The sequence below is a fragment of the Epinephelus lanceolatus genome, chromosome 7, assembly GCF_041903045.1.
Source record: "Epinephelus lanceolatus isolate andai-2023 chromosome 7, ASM4190304v1, whole genome shotgun sequence".
In the NCBI taxonomy this organism is placed as follows: domain Eukaryota; kingdom Metazoa; phylum Chordata; class Actinopteri; order Perciformes; family Serranidae; genus Epinephelus; species Epinephelus lanceolatus.
Genome location: NC_135740.1, coordinates 15,583,505 through 15,605,987, shown reverse-complemented (window position 1 = coordinate 15,605,987; position 22,483 = coordinate 15,583,505). Strand labels below are relative to the sequence as shown.

Genomic DNA, 22,483 nt, shown 5'->3' with positions numbered 1-22,483 from the left:
TCAGGCATCAAATTCACAATGTGAAACAACACATCTTTATATTAAAGCCCCAGGCTGTAACAACCAATCAAAGAGGAGAGCCAATTTTCAAAACACCTGAGACAGTTATCACATCGCACTGATTAAAAAAAGGATCAGATCACTTTAAAACAATTTCCCCTTAGACTTTACGTCACCGTGCCTCCAAAATTAAATGTTTCCTGCCACAAAATATCACTGATTATCACATTTTACAATAAATAATCTCTTCCTGCAGCACTGATTAATAACGAGGCTCCCAGTTTATTTTGCTTGTGACCCTTTAAAGCCAAGCAATGCCTCCGCTGTGGGTTGAAAGCATTCAACCAAAGAGTAATGTTCTCTTCTTGAATTTCAATAGATTTTAGAAATAATGGAGGTGAAATTATTCATGTCACAATAAAGAAAGCAGAGCACAGAAAAAGTAATTAGTAGTTTTTGCAGCAGAAATATGATTTTTACTCCTCGTTCCTATCTTATTAATCATATCACAACTCAGCTTTATCTTGCGACCTCTTGGGGGGTCCCAACATAGAATTTGGGAGCCGCTGTCTGAGTACATGCTTCAAGTAATAAAACATGAAGAGAAAAATTGGGAGGAAATGCAAATGCATTGCAGAATGAGTTTAAGATTTTTTTAGTTTTGGCCCCATTTTTGGTTTAACACCATCTACCAGTCATCCATTATTGCAAGCTGTTCAGCCAGAGTTTGACGTCCCCCTCTTGGGTTGCTTTATTTGAATAGTTTTTAGAGGCTCGAGGAGTTCTGCTGTTCTTCATTCTGCAATAAAATAGGCAACGTTTTGACAAAGATCTGAAAATGCATGTTTTGAAGACAGATATATGACTCTTTTCCCACGTCTTTCCTACCTTTTTAATCATGTCGCAGCCTGTCACATTTTTCTTTGCGACCCCTTGGGGAGTCTCAACCCACTGCCTTAGTACTTGCCTCTGGAAATGGAAAAAAAAGTAAAATGAAGAGAAAATTCAGATATGCTGCTGATTTTGTGTCAGAGTTGTTAACACTTTTATATTATTATTATTTTAAAGAGAATTTCTCATTTTTAAGGTGAACTGATGTCTACTAGTGACCACTTATCACAGTTTTAGTAATGTTTCTTTCTTTTCCTTGAAGATACTATTCATTATTTCACATTTTCAAAAATAAAGATTAAATAAAAATCAGAAAATTATATGCTTTTGGAGCAGAATTGTGCTTCTTTTTATTGTTATTATTAATCATCTCTGGAAGAAAAAAACAGGGAGAAAATGCTAATTTTTACCTTTTAATCCAGTGAAAAAGTTTAAAAGAATTTTCATAATATTAATGATTTTTTTTTTATCTCACCTTTTTAAATAAGAAACAAAAACAGTGAGCCCCAGAGTACGTGTATGGACTGTCTGCTCAAGTTGTATCAGACCTGCAGGTCTCACAATGTGGCTGCTTTCCAAACCACAGCTCCTTGACCCCAAAGTCCCCTCACACTCTGCATGTGGCCTCCCTTCTGCTGATCCAAGGTGGAACAGCGAGAGGTCAGGATGTGTCGCTCATGCCAGTGTGGGTGTGTGTCCATATACATTTGGAGTGTGTGTGTGAGTGTGAATGTGTGCTGAGGTGAGGGCATATGGTGAATGCAGGAACCTGGGCATAAGGATCAGACATGGAGCGTGTGTCCGTAGCAGCAGGGCCTGTCGTACTGATAAAGGTTAGGATCTTACCACACGCTGCCAGTCCAGGAAAAGGCCAGGGCATGGCCAGGACCAGGGACAAGTTGCTATACCATCTGCACCAGAGGGATAAATGGGTCATCTGCACTGGCCAGGTGATACAAAGCAGGGTGCACACTTGTTCAGACGGCACATGGTGGAAACATCAATGTTAATCCCTTGACTTTCTGTTTGTATACATAGAGTTTCTGCACGTGCTTTGGAGGATATATTGTATGCTTTGATGTGTGCATAAATGCAGAATTTGCACGTTTACGGACATCATTGCTGAGTGCCTGCATTGGCGTGCATGGGCTCATTTCATTCATTTATTTCCTCATTCATTTATTCATTAGTGCGGGTCTTATCTGGGCCCAATCGTTAGTCCAATTAGGCCCATGGTGCTTCACTAGTCCTGTATTCGAAACAGGAGATGGATGAAGGCAAAGTGAAAGAAATCACTGTCCTCTCTTCTCCTCTCTGTCTCTCATTTTCTTTCAGTGTCTCCGTCTCTTGGCCTCCAGAGCGTACTCTTCCTTCGTCTTTCTTCCTCACTCGTTCTCTCTCGCTCTCTGATCTGTGATAAGATAGCATAGTTCCTCATATCCTGTTTCTAATACAGATCGATGAGAGGGAAAGGGCCGAGGTAGGGAGGGATGAGACGAGGCAGAGTGGGTTGATGTGGAGAAGAGAAGGCGCGGGGAGGGGAGGGGAGTGGAGGGGAGGGGGTCAGGGTAGAGATATCTGAAGAGGAAATGAGGATTCAGAAAGGAGGACATCACTCAGATTCACATCTCTTTTCATTTAGCCCATCACACACATGCATGCACACGCACGCACACACACACACACACGGCTACATCTGCGTCGGGCCGTCTCAATATTTCAGTGCCAATAAGGAAGCCATTTCTGCTGTGTGATTGAGTGAGCTGCCGTTTCTCTGCGCTATAGACACTGTTTTGCAGGTGGGAGCTGCGAGGAAAAACTCACATAACCTTTTGTGTTGCAGTCAATTACAGTTCAGTTGCATCAGCTGGGTGAGGAGGTCCCGTCGGGGGTTGCAGTGTGTGTGTGTGTGTGTGTGTGTGTTTGTGCCCGCGTGCGCGCATGCACTTGTTGTTAATACCGTGCAATTTATAAGCATGCATACGCAGATACACACACAGACACACACACAGACACACACACTCAGAAGCAGACAAATTGTCTCTCTCAGTGTCTATGACCCCCAAGGGCAGCAGCCAACCGCCGCCCCCGTCCCTCTGTCTGAGACTCTAAATGATCTCAGCAAGCAGCGCCTTCAAAACTTAGCTGAGAAAGAAGGCTGCTTTATTTATAGACTACATAAGTGGATATTGTGTGGTAAATTCTAAGAAATATCCCAAATGGCCTGAATATTGAGAACCTGAGGCTGCACACTGCTTTTTCCTCAGCCTCTCCCTCCGTATTAACACTGCACCCCTTTGCCGCAGAGATGGAGAAGAAGGTGGTACAGCAAGATACAGGGCGTTTTCTCGGGTGGCTGCTTTTTGTGCATGTGTTTGTTTTGGACAACAAAATCTCTACCAACTCGCTAAATGAGGGCCGTGGAGATGGGGGGTTGGGAGGAAGAGGAGGCAGGGAAAAGGCTTCCTAAACCAATTAGCAGCCAGGCCGAGGATGGGGGGCTGGTCTCAGCTACAATTACCGCCCTAATTGAGGTCAGAGTTGTTAATTTAGTGGTGAATTAGAACAGTTAATATGCATTTATCAGGACGGCCAGGGGAGATGGCAAAGAAAAAGTGTGTTGCCCGTGTGTGTGCGTGCATACACTTGTGCTCTCTGTGTAATCTCAGTCGCATTGCAAGAGATTACGCACAAAACACGCAAGAGGCCATTCTCTGCCTTTGGTGCAATTAGGAGCAGTGCAATTGGTTCAATGGGAGATGCTGCCTTTTAAATAGGCAATGATATGGTTGAGTTGAGGCAGAGAAGGGTGAGAGACACAAGCGCGCAGCGGAGGAAAGCAAGTGAGAGAGGGAGAGAGTTTGCACAGTTGGAACATGTTCCAGAGAACAGAATGATGATGATACAATATTTTCCAGTCAGGGGACAGTCAGCCTACAAAGTCACCTTTCTCCATCTCTGCCGCTCTCCTTTTTTCCCCTCTCATGCAGAAATCCATTTGCACCCTTTAACTCGGAGACGTATAAATATTTCCCAAAACACACGTAGCCTACACATGGGCATTGTATTTCTGTCTGATTGCCTGCGTAGAGAACCACTTACTGTCAGAGGATGAATCACGACCATCTTTTTCTTACCCAACCAGTCAACGAATACAGGGCCACTCATCCTTTAAATCTTTCCTCTTCACTTGCCATCTTTTTCTCCCTTTCTCACTACATCTGTACAGACCCTTATTCATCTCTTCCTCTCTTCTCTGCAACATCATCTGGTGCCTGTTTTCCTGCTCTTTTTTTTATCCTCAGGGGATTTTATGTGTTCTTTAATATTCTCTCAGTTCTCGCTGTCCTCCAGTATTCTCTCTGTTCCTCTCCCTTCTCCCGCTCTCCTCCTCTCTGCCAAGGTTCAGCGGCACAGTTTCTTCAAGAGCTCCTGACCCCTGTCTCCGAGCCCGGCCACCACCTCCTCCTTTTCATCTGCCTTGTCCCTCTGTCCAATCAGTCCGTCCTTTTTTGTTTTGTTTTCTGTCACAGGATCACGTGTGCTGCCGCTGTTTCAAATGCTGTCTTTTGCTGATGATACTGGCAAGCACTTTGCCTCTCTGAATTATGCATCGAGATTACATAAAAACCTCTTGAAGCAACAGATCTATTTTTAATCCAACTCGTTTGCTTGTTAAACCTGCTTCTCTGTGATCTTTCCATGTGTGTACATGTGTGTTTGTGTATGTGTGCGTGTGTTAAAATGAACATGACTAAGAAGACAGAGATTAAAACGGAGGAGCACAGCCCAAGTCAGACTATCTCTCTTGTTCTCCTCGCGTCTGTCAGTCGAATTCAATTCAGATAGGCATTATTGGCATGGCATTTAATAAAGCCTTCCAATGCAGCTTGAAAACAGTAATTACGGCAATTATGATCCGAAAAGAAAATGCTTAAAATTATGGCAACACAAAGCTAAATACATCAATTTCAGCAGTTTCATTTTGGCTAAAATTACACCCTAACAAAGTTACAAGTGTTGTTAAAATGAGGGATGGTGCTTGTAAAGAGAATGATAACAAGTGTCTCTCTTTGTCTCTGTCTTTCCTTCTCCCGCTCTCTCTGTCTCTCCTCCTGCTCTTTGTGTTGCTGCAAAGAAACCTGTTGACAAAGCACTGGCTTTTGTGCTCCTGTCGCCGAGGAGTAAGAGTGCCATCTATTGGTCAACTTCTCACAGCCAGCCGTAGAAACACAAAAAAAGAGGACAGGAAAAATCTCATTCGGGGAAACCGCACGTGTGCACCGACCCTCAAACGCACACACACACACACACACACAATGAACAGCTATATACAATAAGCTCGCTATAGGGCTGTCTGATGTGTTCTTGGGGATGACCTAGATTGAGAGCACCGTCACAATAGACTCACTATTGCTTACTGTCTCCTGCTGATTCAATAGGTAATCTTTCCATCGACTGCTTCCCATGATACCATCTCTTTGCGTGCGCATGGGGCTGAATGTGTGCGCGGATGCATGTCGGCGTTATCTACAAGGAAGGACAGGCAAAGATAAGAAGAAAAGACTAAGAAAAAAAGGGGGGAATTAAAAGAAAAAAAGGAAGAGGGATGAAGGTCAGCGTGATGAGAGAGGAGAGGGCAAGAGGTGGATATAAGAGAGAAGAGACAGAGGGGGGAGGAAGGACACTGTAGTTTCTCTGCTCCTCTCTCCTCTCGCTCCGTCTCTCTTGTTCTCCACACCAGCCCCCCCATGAAAAATAAAAAAGAGCTGACAGTGGAGGCCGGGCAGCAGCCGAGGTGTCAGCGCTTTCCTTTGACCAGGAGAGAGGGAGGGGAGAAAGAGGGAAAGAGAGGAAACATAAAAAGGAAGAAACAAAGAAACAGATAGAGGGGTGGGGGTGGGGGGAGAGGGAGATGGGACATTGGGGGGGTGAGAATGAGTCTGCCCTGGCAGCAATTCCTAAAGCCGCATCTTCTTTTCTTGCAACTTTTACACTCATCCCTGTATGTGTGCAAAAACTGGGCAAGTGGAGATAGAATTTGACAAGAGGGAAATTGATTCCCAGGCTTCAGATGCAGGTGTTATAAGGCTCATGTGGTGGGGATAAGGCCATCGCTGAGAGGCATGCAATAACACCTACATAATGCATTGTACACAATCATGCATCCACGCCATGTGCATCCTGTAAGCTCCCATCACACTCTTCATGTATATATACAACCCTGCAGGTGCATTGTGCCCTTTTTATAACATATTTTAATAAATATTCAGACGTGAACAAATGGTGCATCTTGAGTTTTTCTACTCAGGAGATTGTTCAAAAGCATTAGAGAGATTAAAACAATCATTTGACACAAACCAGTCACAAAAGAAAAATAAAAGAATCACAGAATTTACACTTTTGTGTACAGTAAGGCGAATGTTTCCGTATGTGTAGTTTTTTTCCCTGCTGTTTCCTCTCTCCCGTATTTTTTTGGGGGGGGGGCGTCGCTTGGCAGCAGCCTAAGGAGGGAAGAGACACGAGGAGAGTAAAGAGCTGACAAAGTGAAGAGCGAACACACTCGAGCAGTCTTATACCACCAGCACACAATAACACAACAGAGGACAAAAGAAGAGGAGAAGGGAAAGGAGAGTCATAGAGCGATCTCTTCAGAGAGCAATCTGTCACTTGCTCTCCGTGAGATGGTGTAAAGGCTTCCAAATAAAAGCAGGAGACGCTGTCAGGTTGAAAGAAGATTGCGGGAGGTTAGGGGTAAAGAAAGCGCAAGAAAGAGAGATCTTTAGGGTTTTTTAATTGTCTGTTTTGTATGACAGTTTCTGTGCTGTAGGTTGCCACTTTGTTAACAGTGTTTTTGATTGATACGCAAAAGCAGCGTTCCATAAAAGCTGCACCGGTTGCCGTATAAATGACAGATCAGACTTAGAGGTTTGGCCTTCCTGTGTTTCTGTGGCTTGATGAGCTTTCAAGTGTGGCTGTTTTTTATACCCAGCTTGTAGACAATCCGCCGTTCAAGTCATATGTCCTTACGCTGTCTCCCTCCCTTCTCTTTCTCTCTCCCTCTCCACCCCTTTGTGTGCAGCGATCAACTTGCTAGGTTTGACATGGCAGCTGAAGCCATCCGACGGCCCTGTGTTAAACAACGGACTGGGAGCTGGCTTGCCTGTCAACAGTGACGTGGCCACGCTGCCCTCTGGAGGCAGAGGTATGAACTACAGCACACACAGACATACACCCCCTCATATAAGAATTGACACGCTGCATGCAGAGTTACAAGGCAAAACTCAGGTCTGGAAGGCATACAGCCTGCTCTCGAAAGGATAATGCTGGGGATATTCATATTTTCTTATTGTCAACACATTCCATGAAAAGACCCAAAACAACAATGGATTAACCTACTTAGATGTATTGTATGTGTATCCAAAACGTGATATAGCTTTCCCTTCTGTGCCACAAAGCTCCATTGTCGTCCAAAACACATCAGGTCACTTCATTCTTTCATTACGATGAGCATCAGCACTGTACTTTGTTCTGACTCAATACCACTTACAGAGTCCTGGTACTGTAAATACTTACCAGCATGCCAAATGTGTGTTAATCCACTGCTGAAAATAGTCCCCAACAAATGCAGTATTTACTCCTAAAATAAAGCCATATATTTTTGATGGATGGATGGTGGAACAAATTGTCCACAGCCAGGGTAGAAAAGTCAGAAAGTATTAAAGGACATGCTAGCACATTGTCGGATTTGTTGAAAACAAGAAAAATACAGAATAGCGCCAGGCCTGTCTTCTAAGGCTTTTAAATGCAGCGTCTGCTGTGAGTAACATACTAAAACAGTCCAATAGATTTTTTTTCCCCCCACCAGAACAGGCTCAAACCAACTATAATATTTTCATAATTCATGACACAGTACTGGCTGTGCTATCAGTATGTGCTGTTTAACCACTCCGCTGAGTTGTGTCGAGCTAGGTTTATCGTCTCAGTGAGAAGCGAGGTAAAACACCAACTGCCTCACCCCCCTCCCTCCCTCCTCTCTTTTAAGGCCCCCATGCGGCTCTCTATCTATTCTTCTTTCACTCGCTCGATCTCCCTCTGTAACACACACAGCATGTACTATAGGTACGTGTGGGCTGCTGCTCTGTGTCTGTATTCTGTATTAATGAGAGGACTGTTGTGTTGTGTTCCCCAGCCGTCTAGGCCAGATGCTGCTGTTGTTCTTCTCATTGTTACTTTTATTTCTTCGCTATTCTGCACACAAATGCACACACACACACAAGCACGCTCAGTCTTTTTCTGTCTGGGCCCCAGAACTCTGCTGTTAGATGACTGACCTGATTGCAGGATTGCAGGATGCTGTGTGTTTCGGCGTGCGCGCCTGTCTGCTTGGAAAGCTCTGCCCTGCAGTTCCATCAGCCTGCTCTCATTTGAGCCCAGATAACAAAGTCCACAGCCTTGCGGGCTTTGACACAAAGGCATCAGTTTGCACCCCAGCGTCACATGCAACAACACTCGTTTTAACGTAAACTTTGGGCGCACAGTTTGCAGAGCTAATGGTGCTCGTCCTCTACTATTCAATGGCCATGAATTTTTATAGCAGCTCATTTCCAGTAAACTGTGATGATTAACTATTGACTCTCCCAATCGATGCTTTTAATCACAGATTATGCAGTTTCTTTTCCCCTCGCTCCAGGTCCGTGGGCAGGCCGGAACAGCAGCATAGACACTGGCAGCATCGAGGTCGGGAGGCGGGTGACCCAAGAAGTCCCTCCAGGAGTGTTTTGGAGGTCCCTGCTCCACCTCAGCCAACCCCAATTCCTCAAGTTCAACATCTCCCTCGGCAAGGACGCTCTGTTCGGAGTGTACATCCGCAAGGGTCTGCCTCCCTCACATGCACAGGTAAAAACCTGGCACTGAGTGCAAACAAGATTCTACATCTTCTACACCTGTAGGGTAAAAGGCTAATCACACAGAATTATAATTTTATTCATTAGGAACACATTATCTTCATATTGATCAGCTAAAATGGAGAATGCATTAAAAAAACTTGCTTGCGTCATGGGACATTTTAAAATTAATTTGTGATTCATTATATTAGTTGTTTGAAAAAACTCATTTAGTCTAAGATTTACACTTAATTAAATTTCACAGTAATGTAACTTTTACTGCCTCTTATTAATTAGAAACTACTCAATTAACAGCAGATTTGATTTGTAGAATGGGATAATTGCATCCGGATAAGCGTTTCACTGCCTGACCTGACTTAAGCTGGTAAAGACCATGAAGCTGTGGCTTCTGTGCAGCAGTAAAAAAAAAAAAAAAAAACACTCTCTGAGGTCTTTCCAGAAGCCAAAAGAGAATGACAGCCCTCAAGGATCTCCCTGTTGCATGTTTCATGCTTCCCTGGCAATTTCCAGCCGCGCTTACTCCCCCCATCTTTTAATCTTCCTGCATATACAACTATTGGTCATTTTTCAAAGTCTAAAAAGTGCCACTGCAGCACTTCATAGTTGAATCATAGATTTCATACTTGCGTTCTCACCTCCGTTCAACCCTGCGCTTTCTCTCTCCTGCAGTATGACTATATGGAGCGCCTGGACGGGAAGGAGAAGTGGAGCGTGGTCGAGTCTCCACGGGAGAGGAGGAGCATCCAAACTGTGGTCCTCAATGAGGCGGTGTTTGTCCAGTACCTGGACGCCGGTGCCTGGCACCTGGCCTTCTACAACGACGGTCGGGAGAGAGAGACGGTTTCCTTCAGCACAAATGTCATGGGTGAGAGGGAATCAGCATGTGTGGTGTGGGTGGAGGGAGAGAGTAAGGTGGAGGAGGGAGAGGCAGGTTGGGAGGTAAAATGAGATTAAGCACCAGCATTTAGGAGATGGAAGGAGTACGGAGACAAGGCTATTCGTTAGCAGTGACACTGATTTAAAAGAGTACTCCACCAATTTAGCATTGCACTCTTACAGCATAACACTGTTGAACTCACAATGGATTTTTTTTTTTTGTATGACTAAAAATGATCTTTTTTATTCCACCCATTCTTCTTTGTCATCAAACTCTGGTCCCTACATTACCCACAGTGCAACTTGACTGCTGACATTTTGCTTATAGATTCAGGCACGCTAAGCTAATAGTGACTGTAGCCTCAAGCAGAGATGAGGAGCAGACTAGAGCCCTGCGTGGGACTGTTCTCCTAATACTGCTCCTGCCTGCTCCCACAGAGTGTGTTATCTATTCCCGCCCATTCCTGCAGGGTGTGTGTCAGCTCTTGCCCGCACCCGCAAACATTATGACCATACATCCCCACACAGTAGATTGATTATCAATAGACTGAGTCTTTTCCTGTCTCTCAGGGAAAACATGTTGTTTTATAGTGGCATTAAGAAAAATGAGGAAAGGCACACCTGTCGGTAATAAGTAGCAAAATTGGTACAAAATTACATTCATAATTGCAGTTATGCTGGTTTCTCTGGGATTCAGGTTATTATTATTATCTGTAATATCCCTCCAAATGTCCAACTTGCCTTGTTTTTCTTTTGTATCGTAATGTCCTACTTTTATCTTCTTTTCCACTTCACTTGTTGACTTATCCATCCATCATGTTAATTGATCTCTGGGACCCCAACTTTTTCTTTCTTTCTTTCTTTCTTTTTTTTTTTTTTTAAATTTGATCACTCACTCCCACCCACAATGAAACCGCCTGTGAGATTTGTGTTCCATGGGATCCAGTGCAGTCCACTAGAGCAGACTACAAATGTCTGGCAAACTCTCTTCTCTTTAACTCCACAGCCCCAACCTTAAACTTGTAGTCTTCAGCCCCAATGTATGCTGACTCAAGTGACATCACTTGAGGTGCTTTATCAGCCTTTGAAATGCTCCCCCTGGAGCCACTACAGGCTTCTCAGCCAGCACTGGATATTAATACAACGTCAGAAAGACAGTAGACTCTTATGTCTGACGGACGTAAAATTTTTGTTTAAGAGAAAATTGGGTTGACAGTATTTTAAATGTATAACAGCATCAGAATTTCATGTTGTGTGGACGTTAACATTGTGACATTTTGCAGACGTTGGGTTTTGGTTTCCATTCTTAATGACAAAATGTCATTATTCTACATTTGGAAGACACTGGGTTTTGGTTACTTAACAACACTACCTAGATGTTGTCCTGGCATTTTATTTTGGCCACCCAACATCACAACTTAAATTCAACCAAATATCTAATGGTGTTGTTGGCTAGCGAGTTCCAAGACCTGTAAAGACCTGATGTGTTAAATTGGTGGAGTTTCCCTTTAAGAAGGACATGGAGGCATTTTAGTCTGATTTATTCCCCAATTTGTCAAAGACTTTACACATTCACAGGGTGCAAAAACACTCACAGCAGCATGTGCACAATGTTGCCACTAGCAACACGACCATAGCAACATTTTCAAGTAGGCAGGACCACTTAGTGAGTTGAAAGATTTTGTGTTTGCCAAATCGTAGTAGGACAAATTGACAGTATGCATTCAAAAACAAAACACAACTTATTATATCAGAAGGTGTAGTATCACTTCCATGGTGTTTGTGCATGTGTGAAAAGGATAAAGACGCATCCAAATAAAATACTTCCCTGTATATCGGCTGTTTTCGGGACCTGAAACAGCGCCCCAAATCATTTCAATTGTGTTGGAGGCATGAGTGTGAGAACAAGGGGGAAGGATAGAAAGAGTCAAGCCGAGTGAAAGAATCCTTCACTGTCAATATCTGGCGGTAGTGCTTTCAGCAGTAGGAGTGGTGGAGAGAGGGAGAGTCAGAGGCGGCGAGGGCAGAATTAGAGTGAGTAGTGAGAGGGGGAGCTGGAGGAGAGACATAATGGTGGGGGCAAAACCAGAATGGAGTGAAGTGGAGTGAAGGATGAGAGAAGGAGGAGCTGAAGAGGGGGAGTAAAAGAGAGGGTGGCATTAGGGTAAGAGGGAGACATGGGGCTTAGATTTGGGGGGGAAATGGCTGAGGACAGAAAAAGAGGGAGGAAGTGTTAGAGAGGAAGGCAGTGCGGATGGGCTGAGTCATGCTTTGTGTAAGAAGAGTGGAAGCTGGAAAAAGCCCGAGCGAAGGAGGAAGGGACGGATAAAAGTCCAGAATGCCTCCTTGTCATTAGCATCGACCCTGTTTCTTCCCACCAAACTGCTCTCTTCTTGTAAGTGGGTTAAGAGGCACTAAAAGGTGGATAGAGCACTGAAGTCATATGCGTGGACAGCCAGACACACACACAGCTAAAATCTGCCTAGTAGCACCAAACAACCACACCTGAATGAAGTATTCATGACCTCGGTGGGGCTGGAGTGAGGAGTAAACAACCAAAACCAGTGCCAGAATACAGGGAAGAGGAGGGGTGAAAGAGTAGCAGAAGGGTTCAAGGCTGTTTGTGCAATGCAGGGGGGCACTCTTCTTTTCTTATACAGTTTGCAGAGAAATGATAGCTGGGTTAACAATGTCTCCAGGAATGTTTTAAAATGCATTCTCCCCACAATATGAAAAATGCAATGAAAAGGAATGCAAGGAATCTTGGAGGAGGGCACTTGCTTTTTGATGTCTGTGAGACTGCGAGACTCCGAGCGCCTTGACTCCATTTGTAGTATCTTAAAGAACGAAAGGTGCCAATGATTTAATCGAATGCTTTGATGCTTGCCATCTCTCACCCCCCCCTCTCCCTCCCCTCTTTCCCCTCTCTCTGTCTCACTTTGTCTTCTTCACAGATTCAGTGCAAGAGTGCCCGCGCAATTGCCATGGTAACGGAGAGTGTAATTCTGGTGTGTGCCATTGCTTCCCAGGATTCCACGGCATGGACTGCTCCAAAGGTATTAGCTGCTTTACAAATGTGTTTCTTCTGTCGTTAAAAAATTGTTTTCGTTCCCGCCGTCTAATTAGACGAGCGGGCACATTTCGGCTCCGTGCAGCGAGCGGCGAGGATTAGGGAGCAGTAAGATGGCTGCGTGGCCTTAGGTGGAGCCGAGACAAGATGACTGATGATGAATGGCAGCTCCCCCAGCTAACGTCTCCCTGGCTCTGTGCTCACCTGGGATAGACAGCTTTGATGAATAGTTTAGTTACCTCTGCCTGTAATTACTCTTCATGTCATTGCCACTCTCCAGCCCCTTAACCACTCTATTCGCCCTTCTGCACGCTCAAGTGTTGGTGGGGTTAGGTGGGTGTGGGTGTGTGTGAGTGGATGTCGTGACTTTTGATTGCTTTGAGAATCTCTAAAAATCTTGCTAATTGTTTTGCTTTTTTCATGCGCATGGTTTGATCTCTCCCCTTTCCCCCCTTTCTCCGTTCCCCCAGCGGCGTGCCCAGTGCTGTGCAGCGGCAACGGCCAATACGACAAGGGCTCCTGTGTGTGCTACAGCGGCTGGAAGGGACCCGAGTGTGATGTCCCCGTCACACAGTGCATCGACCCTCTTTGCAGCGGCCACGGCACCTGCACCGACGGCAACTGTGTGTGCTCTATCGGCTACAAAGGGCAGAGCTGTGCAGAAGGTGAGAGGAGTTAACAGCACGGTGTTCCTCAAGGATGTGTGATGGTTTAATGTGTGTCAGCCGTTTATGCCTGCCTGCACTTGTGGGTTCCGACAAGTCCGAGCGGTTATTTTGAGAGAAACATGAATGTTTGCACCACAACAAACACACCTCACACACCCACAGACTCACACACGTCTAACTCCAGTTAGACAGCTCATCATGGCATAATCTTACTCTGACTGAGTGTCCGTTCTCTCCATATATACAGATGAAGTATGATACCGCAGCCAAACACATCAGAGATTTTATTAAGGGATGAAATTGCTTCTATTGATCCTTGTTAAGAAGGATCAGACCGCCACATTCTCGGTCGTCAGAAAGATAGAAAGTGAGAGAGAGAGAAAAAAGAGAGGTATAAGGGATGGAGGGGGAGTCAGGGCAGCAGTGAGAGGTGAATATGTATGGAAAAAGAGCAAATTGGAAAAGGAGGGAGAATAGAGAGCGCGGTGTGCCGAGGGTGAAGATGAGGAGAGGGGAAGAAAGACAAAGGGAAGAAAGGAGAAGAGTGACAGACAGACCAAGTCAAGACACAGGGCCAGAGAACAAGGTCAGCATTTTCTCCTCTCCTTTTTTTTCTCTCCATCTCCCTCTCATCTAATTTTTTCCCTTCTCCTCTGGTCTCAAATCTGATATTCATCACAGCAGAGTCCCTCAAACAATTTACCTGGAGTGCCAGCGACATGAAAATCGATAACTGTGATCCGCCGTTTCTGCCAGGCAAACAGAAACAGAGGGCCGAGGTTATGTGCGAGCGCGTTCTTTTATGAATGTGTGTGTGCATAGGGGTGCGATGGGGTCAATCATGCCTGAGGAGAGGGAGGAGGAGGAGGGATGAGAGAGGTGTCAGACAAAGAGGACGAGGGGAGAGAGTGAGAGAAAAGTGGGAGCGACCGGGACGGAGAGGGGTGGGTGGGCTTTTTGCCGGGAGGAGGTAATTTGTCAAATTGGTTTTCACTCACTGCTTGGACTCAGAGCTGCCTGTCAACCTGGCAGACTGACAGTGTCAGATTCTCCCCTATGTGTTAGCGCGTTGGCACATACACATTAATGCATACGCACGCTCATGCGCACAGGCAAGCGCTCACACCAAATAATGTGTCAGTGAGACTCGCTGCTCTTTCAGAGTGGAACACATTTGCTGCTATGCCCCAATTATAGACTCAGCTATTCATTATTGTGTGCTTTAATTGCCTTAGTGATATGTCTGGTAATATTTTCTTTTGTTTCATTATCATTTTGTATACACAAAGAAGAAAAAAAATGTCACGTCTATTTAAAAAAAAAAAAAAAAAAATCACAGTATTTAATTTGTGTCCAACATCTGCTCTGATGTGACATTTTCTAGCTTGTGCTGGTTTTTATTCATTTAGTATTTCCCTGTTTTTTTGTTGTTTTTTTTCTCACATCGGTGTATCTCTGGCTTAATGCAGTGGATTGCCTGGATCCGACATGTTCCAATAATGGCATCTGTGTGAATGGGGAGTGCCACTGTAAGCCAGGCTGGGGAGGGCTCCACTGCGAGCTGCCCAGGGCCCAGTGCCCAGACCAGTGCCATGGCCACGGGGCCTTCATACCAGACACCGGGCTGTGCAGCTGTGACCCCAACTGGATGGGACCTGACTGCTCTATGGGTAAGTACGACTGCTGAGCTGCTCCTGCTGCAGTAAAGCAGAGTACAAATGGAGCTCAGGGTGCCATAGTCAGAAGAAAAGGGCTACTGACTACCCATTGTCCAGACATATTTTGTGGTCTCCTAGGATACATGGCTAATTAGTTTAGCATTTTATTAAATACAGCTTTGGTTTTCAAACTGTGTTTGGCTGAAATCTGCAAAACCACAAACAATACAACTCGCTCAGAAATAGGAAACAGCAACTGTTGTATTATCGAAGCCAAATTGGAATAAACAGGAACAAAATGTGACAAGTTTTTACTGTCAAGGCTATATAAAATCATCTCTCTCAGTGACAGTGACAGCTTTTTGCGATTATCAGGGTGGTGCTCAAATTCCAAAATTGGCCAAGCAAGGAACTTTTATTTGTATAAATGTGCTTTACATAAAAGTAACAACATGTAACATGTTTAAAATAATGTTATAAACAATTCACAAGGTACAACAAAAGAAAAAAAATGAAGAAGAAAAGAAGAATAACCGCCCACAAACAACACCAACAAACACAAAACAAACCCCCCGCAACCATCCCACATCTACATGAATGTTGGGGGTGTGTTTGCATTGTGGATAGTGACACATACAGTTAATAAAGTGTGTGTGGGGGGACAAGAGGAAAAAGGAGAAAGCCTAGAGTCACTTCCTGTGCATCATAATTCCCAGCTGCACCCCTGGATGGAGAAGAAAAACAAGATAGATATTGCTTGTAAAAGTAGCTGAGCTCCTGTTTAAATGCCTTTTATAATATAATACTCAACTTCCACGATTCTTTATCTCAATAAAATAAAGCTGTTAAGCCACCGCTGTAAGAGAGACAGCAACATCCGCTATGTCAGGCTCGCAACGCCCCCCCCCCCCCCATCTCAGGATCACAAGCTGAGCTCCAGCATTTGTTATGAGAGAAGCAATGCTTAACTTTAATAAAGACAACATTGTTCCACACTGCAGGATCCCTCAGCAAGTGTGTATCAAAACATCTGTACATACTGCATTCCCTGCACATCGGGGGTCCTGAGCACATGAGCAGGATTGTCACATCTCACCACATGCACCGTCGCTGCCTGCGCCATCGGAGCCTCCCAAACAGTGACTGTAATGGAAGCTGAGGAAATAAACCCTGTCTTCACAGAACTATAATCACTGATTTTAATTGAGGGTGTAAGATGGATAATTGTATTTAGTGTAATGCAGGTTTGATTGTTTTTGATTGTTTTGCTGCTTTGGGCACTTGCCTTTATGGCACTGGGGTAATTTGACATTGTTACTGACTGTCACAGGGGATGCAGTCAAACAGCACAGACTTTTTTTTATTTGCAGGTTAAACTTGGTTTTACAAGTAAAAGTTTTTAAGCACGCTGGTTATATGTCACCATCGCTTCGATCATGCCAACACGTTCTTACTGCCAACTTGTCAAATATGGCAGCTTGCTCTCTTACAGACACTAAAGGGTGCCTCATGCATCAGAGTCAGATGCCAGCAGCCACTGATCAAGCTGCCATATTTGATGCCCTCGGAATGAAAAAGAGCCTTTAGTGCAGTGCCCAATAAAAACGTGCCTGTTCGGAACCTACAGATTGCTCGGATTGTCTAACATCTCCAGGCTCTCTTTCTTCATCTGTTGTTGAATGTACTGTATCGAGCAACAGAGAGTGGCCTGTACCCAGCATGCTGTTCAGCAGTAACAGTTCATAGGGGTCCACGCTCAATACACTACACAGCGTTTACATCACGTACTACTAATAAATATGTCCCATAGATCCCAGGAGCTCACACTCTCACACTGCACTTCTTTGGATCCTCAGCAATGACTATATAAAGATGGACGAAGGACGATGCATCTCCACTCACTCCCATTGTGCAACACTGAAGCTAAATATCCCAGATACACGTGCTGCCATTTTCGCCATTTGGAGCCAGAGTCTGCGCAGTAGTGATCAATCGTGAGCAGCACCATTAATCGCGAGCTCACTGATTGACGCACACAGCTGTCAATCATGATGTCAACCCCACTTTTATTGCATTAAATAACTAATTAAAACCAGATTTAGCAGGAAAACCTGTAACATGCATCAGCGTGATAAGAGCTTCCTAGAAGGACAGAAACCATCTGAAAAAAAATTATTTGACATGTACTTGGTTTCGCCTACGTCCCATCTGCGAAGGGGGTGGGGCTATTGCAGTCAGGCACCAGGGGCTGAAAGAGATGTTTTTGCTTTACTTTTAGGGAGCTGTCATACCGTCCATCTTTATATACAGTCAGCGGTCCTCAGCAATACACCCGCCGAGCATGAAGTCGATCAGTTGTCGAGAAAATCTAAGGACAGACAGAGAGAGACTCCTTCCGTTTTAGCTAGATATTTCAACATGTAGTGAGGAACTGCTTTATGCTGAAATATATCCATTTTGATGCTATTGAAATAACAGCTATATGTATCCCAGACATCTACAAAAACGAATGTAGACATCCTTTTACCTGCAAGTCACCAAATCAGTGCTAACTGGGTAGTATCTGCACACAGGGCATATAATGAAATACAAACCTGCAAAAAAACATCAACTTTTGAGTCCTGAACTGTTCGTGACCCAAATCTTTCTCTCTTTCTTCAGAGGTGTGCTCAGTTGACTGTGGGACCCACGGAGTGTGTATGGGTGGAGCTTGTCGTTGTGAGGAGGGCTGGACCGGCGCAGGCTGTGACCAGCGTGTGTGCAACCCGCTCTGCATCAAACACGGAACCTGCAAGGATGGCAAGTGCCAGTGTCACCAGGGCTGGAACGGAGAGCACTGCACCATTGGTAAGCACCTCTGTGTATTTGCGTGTGTGTTTGGGGGTGTGTGTTTGATGTGTGTCTGCGTGTCAACATGTGGGTGTGCACAGAAACACCCAGTCAGGCTAAGCTGGCAGCTCCCTTCACTTAGTTAAAGGAATCTAGAAATGAGAAGTGGAAGCAAAAGAGAGACTTTGGGGAATTTGAAGGGGAGGGGGGGATTGACGTAGGAGGTGGGCGAACAGAGAGGAGAGGAGCAAACTTCTTAGAAGTGGGGGTGGTAGGATTACAAAAGAGCACGCTTTAGCCGTTTTTGGGTTGCCTCTCAACTGCAGACCCCAGGAGTGTTAGTTTCTTTGGCCTTTGAACACCAAAGTTACGTGATGAAAGGTAAAATTCTTCACTTCAGTGTGATCAAAAAATATCTCTCTCACATTGTTTGTATGTGTGTGTGTGTGTGAGTGTGTGTGGGTGTGCATGCACAGAGTTGTGCTAGTGCGTGTGTGAGCGTGCCTTTTTTATGTCAGTCAATCACTGTCTCATATTGACATCACTGTCACTTTGGATGGATGAGTGCCAGATTCCTTTGATTCACCCACAGTGCTTTGAGACACAAAGTCTCATTTCCCTGTCACCACAAGCACTGTGATTGCAATCTGATACACACACAAACAAACACCAAAACACACACAAAGCAACACATATATATGCACGCATGCACGCCAACACATATATACGCACAGGGGAATAACAGTTTATGATCTCCCCGTTTCCCCCATCAGAAAGTAGGGCAGCTTTGACTGCAGCATCAGCCCAAGATGAAAGAGTTGTCAGGCCTCAGCTTGGCGCAAAGCACACTTCACTAGCACCAGACACTGTCAGTGTTAGCTTATCTCAGCTTGCCTGTTGTTCATTTCAGCTCTGCATGATGTTGCTTGCATTTATTTAAAAAAAAAAAATACTCTCCCCATCTCTTACCTTTTGCACGTTTTCTCCCACTGCAGACCATGGGAGCATGGTTGACAAAGCAGGTACCGTATCTGACTCTGGTGTTTTGTTTCTTAGCCTGTGGTGGTAGAAGCTAGCTGCTGCATTTGTGGGTTTTGGCCTGGCTTGGCTCTGTAGACTCTGTGGTGCTATCTGTCCGTAGATTAGGGTGCCGGCCTCAATGATAACGCCCTCCATGTAGCGCACTCCCCATTTCTAGCAGTGCGCTACAGCAGGGGCTAGCTGTCATTGAGCCTCGATGTGTTGTGGGGTACCGTAGAGCCTAGTGTGGTATCAGCAGTGTTGAGGGGCTGTGCTGTGAATGTGTGGATGTGCATGCGTGTGAGCGTGTTCCCCCCTTTCCATATTCTCCTGACGTGGAAACACAAACACATAACTCTGCTCAGGTATTCTAGTCATGTATTGCGTAAACACAGCTGCTTCACACGAGGAGAAAATGATGAAAGCCGTAAAGAACTTTTGAGGTAATTGGTGAATTTCATAGGCCACTGATGCGAGGCCTTAATGTGGTGTCAAAAAATACAGAGCTGTTGAGTGTGTGTGTGTTTACATTTGGGTATTTGTGGCAACAGTCGCGGCCATGGTAGAGCGGCTAATACATTTATTTTGTGTGTGTGTGTGTGTTTGATTGTGTGTGGGTGTGTGTGTATGTGTTTGTGTGTTCGATTGTGCGTGGGTGACTCAGCAAGCATACAGTATTAATTCCAGATTTTCTATCTTTTCATCAAACCCATCGCCTCCAACGTAAGCCTAGGGGGAAAAAAAACAGTTTAGTCAGATCACATAAAGATAAACAGAATCATGGCTAAGGTTAAGACATTGCTGAAAACAGAGAAGGGTGCAGGTCTAGGGTGAGTTGTCTCACACGCACAGCAAGAATGCTTAATAGATAGCCCCGCAGCTGAACCTCTGTCGGGTTACACAGAGCGGCACAGATTGCCTGACAGTACGGGTCCCTGGAGCACCGTTGAGAGTGTCCTCTCACCCTCTACGCTTAATGGAATAGCTCTCATTGTTTTATGAAGAGCCAGCCCAGAGAAAAAGGTAAATCGCAGGGTTAAAGAGGGAGCAAGACAGAGAGGGAGAGTAAAGAAGACACAGACGAAGCCAAAGGGAAGCAGGGAGACAGGTCAGAGAACATGTGGGGTAAAGTAATCAATATAATTTCCAAGCTGGCTTATGAAGAACAGGAGGCATAGGTGAGTGGAGGTTTATCTGAGAGTGTGCAGAGAGTTATCAGGTCCATCTATAAGCAGTGGTCTCGGATTTATAGCTGTGACCTTTACATTATGACCTTTAGAGGAGAGAGCTGAAAATAGGGAGAATGGTGGAACTTTTCAGCACAAAGTCTCGACTTCTTTTATGCGCTAAGTTCACATTCTTTGTTGTCTCTCACTCTCTCTTTCTCACTAATATCTCTGAGTCTTACACACTATCTGTTTCTATCCAGTCACATACCCTGACACCCTCACACACACACACACACACACCGCACCACACAAGAGTGTGTGTGCTGACCCATAACCCAAGGCAATTTCTTCTCCTTTTTAAGGGGATTTCATCAGAGTCCAACTACATTAGTGGGGAGGGTGGACTTAATAGTTTCTGAAATCCCACTTTATTCTAGTTAGTATGAGGGGGTATCGACTGGGCCCTGGCATTAAAGAGAGAGGAGTCTCGTGTCGGCCTGCCCAGGCAAGCCGATCAATGCCCGCTATGGATTGTCCTGTCCGGGTGCTTCATAAGTATTTGGCTGCTTTAAATGGCAACTCCATTTAACAGGCAATCACTGCTAACTGCCTTTGTTCCCTGAGCTCAATACTTGGGGACAATCTATTCCAGCCTGACTGTTAATACAGCATCATGAGCAGTCCCCTGATGCAGAAAATGGTAATAATTAAAGATAAAAACCTTTGATTTGATTCCTCTTGTTGAGCTGAAAAACGTGGTTAAGCTTCTCCCTCCCTCCCATTCCCCGCCCCCTCTTCTTAGGAGTTCAAACAAGATGGCGCACTGTCTTTCTCAAAGTCCTCTGTTGACTTTCCCTCATCGCCTGGTGGTTGAGACATATGATAAAATGCCAATCGGGGTGAAATGCCTGTTAATTTAGCTGCTGCCACGGTTTAGATTGCACTATTTGTATTCATAATGCATGGCTTTATTGATGCGGCGATTTGTTAGAGGGCAAAATCCTACAGTGCAACTTGAGTGAAAATATGTTCATTAATCTACAGCGCAGGACTCAATGAAAAGCATTTCATATTCATAATCTCTTACTGGCTTATTTTGTCCTTCTTCACTCGGTGTCGGCGCACTACTACTGAGTGGGAAATGTCAGGTCATATCTCCAGGGGTGCGTCGTGCTGGGTGTGTGTCTGAGTGTGTGTGTTTTTGAGTAAGTGCCTTTGCGTGCATGCACGTATTGTTTTATCAGTCAACCCTGTCTTTGCCTCCATATCCCGTGGGTAGAATTAAGAGTGCCGAATCCCGCTCTCTCATTTATTGAAGAGGAAATCACTGTGACAAGTTTGTTTGAGGCTCTTTGTGCTGCTGGAGAAAACATTGTCATTGTGTGCCATCATGCCCCCCCCCCCCCCCCCCCCCCCCCCCCCACCCTCCCTGATAGATTATAATGTGGCAAACACTCAGACTTGTGTTAGAGCTAGAAAAGGTGTGATTTCCAGCAATATGGGAAAATGGTAAAACATGCCAGGAGTTAAAGGACTGCTTGGATAAGACGTTGATGGGCAATGTTGTCATAGTGTAGATGCAAAGCATCAAACAGAATATAACAATCTCATAGTGTTTGAGCTTTAAGGAACAAAAGTATTTGTCTCTTGGCATTTAGGGGACACTTGGACCCATTTTAGCAGGATTATTTGAACATAGAAGTCATTTTAAGGGGACAGTAACTTAGGGAATACACTTCTGTGCTTTCTTGTCAAGAGTTACATGGGGATATTGATACCACTCTCATATCTGTCTGTTTGGTATGAAGCTGCAGCTGTTAGTTTAGATTCACAGACACACCAAACAAACATCAAAGAACCATTGGTGATGAAGGCCGACTGTTGCGCAGCCTCACGGCACCTCTGTCTTGGCCAGAAAGACCAACAAGATGGTTTCAATACGCTAGTCAGCCTGTTAGCACATTAACAACATGCCCCTAAGCTGAAAGAACAAATGATATTTACCATAAGCTAGCAAACAAAAACACAGACAATTACAAACTGTTCCTGCCAAAATGCATAATGGCTAAAAAAAAATAATCTCAACTAATATATCAAGTTTGTTTCGATCTCACACCTTCTTAACTTAAGTCGTTTGTCTGTTTTCCTAAGTTACATTTCTTTTCTCGTGCCCTTAACTGAACTTCCAATCAGGGTGATTTTATTCACAGACAGGCCGATTCAACATGCTGAGTCATCCGAAAAAAGTCAAAAAGGGCTGACTCGTGCCAACGGTACTGGACACACTACAGAGACTAGGGCGACAGACACTCAGCCCAAGGGCCCATCATCATATTGGTGTATCAGGGTCCTTTCAGGGAGGTTATGGGCGGGACTTTTTCCCAGCTGGACACAA

At 44.8% G+C, this 22,483-nt stretch overlaps 1 protein-coding gene across 13 annotated transcripts in view; it reads left to right on the top strand.

The window, feature by feature from the left end:
- Positions 1-22,483, top strand: part of tenm2a (teneurin transmembrane protein 2a) — a 238,044-nt gene that overhangs the window by 189,922 nt on the left and 25,639 nt on the right. For 6 of the 13 annotated variants that reach the window (XM_033632873.2, XM_033632869.2, XM_033632872.2 and 3 more), the window contains 8 exons: positions 6,974-7,096; positions 8,564-8,790; positions 9,468-9,663; positions 12,629-12,730; positions 13,215-13,409; positions 14,882-15,082; positions 17,732-17,917; positions 18,895-18,921. In XM_033632873.2, coding sequence (XP_033488764.1) covers positions 6,974-7,096; positions 8,564-8,790; positions 9,468-9,663; positions 12,629-12,730; positions 13,215-13,409; positions 14,882-15,082; positions 17,732-17,917; positions 18,895-18,921 — 1,257 coding nt within the window. The remainder of the gene's footprint in view (positions 1-6,973; positions 7,097-8,563; positions 8,791-9,467; positions 9,664-12,628; positions 12,731-13,214; positions 13,410-14,881; positions 15,083-17,731; positions 17,918-18,894; positions 18,922-22,483) is intronic. The other 7 variants (XM_033632870.2, XM_078169231.1, XM_033632865.2 and 4 more) reach the window with 3 other exon arrangements.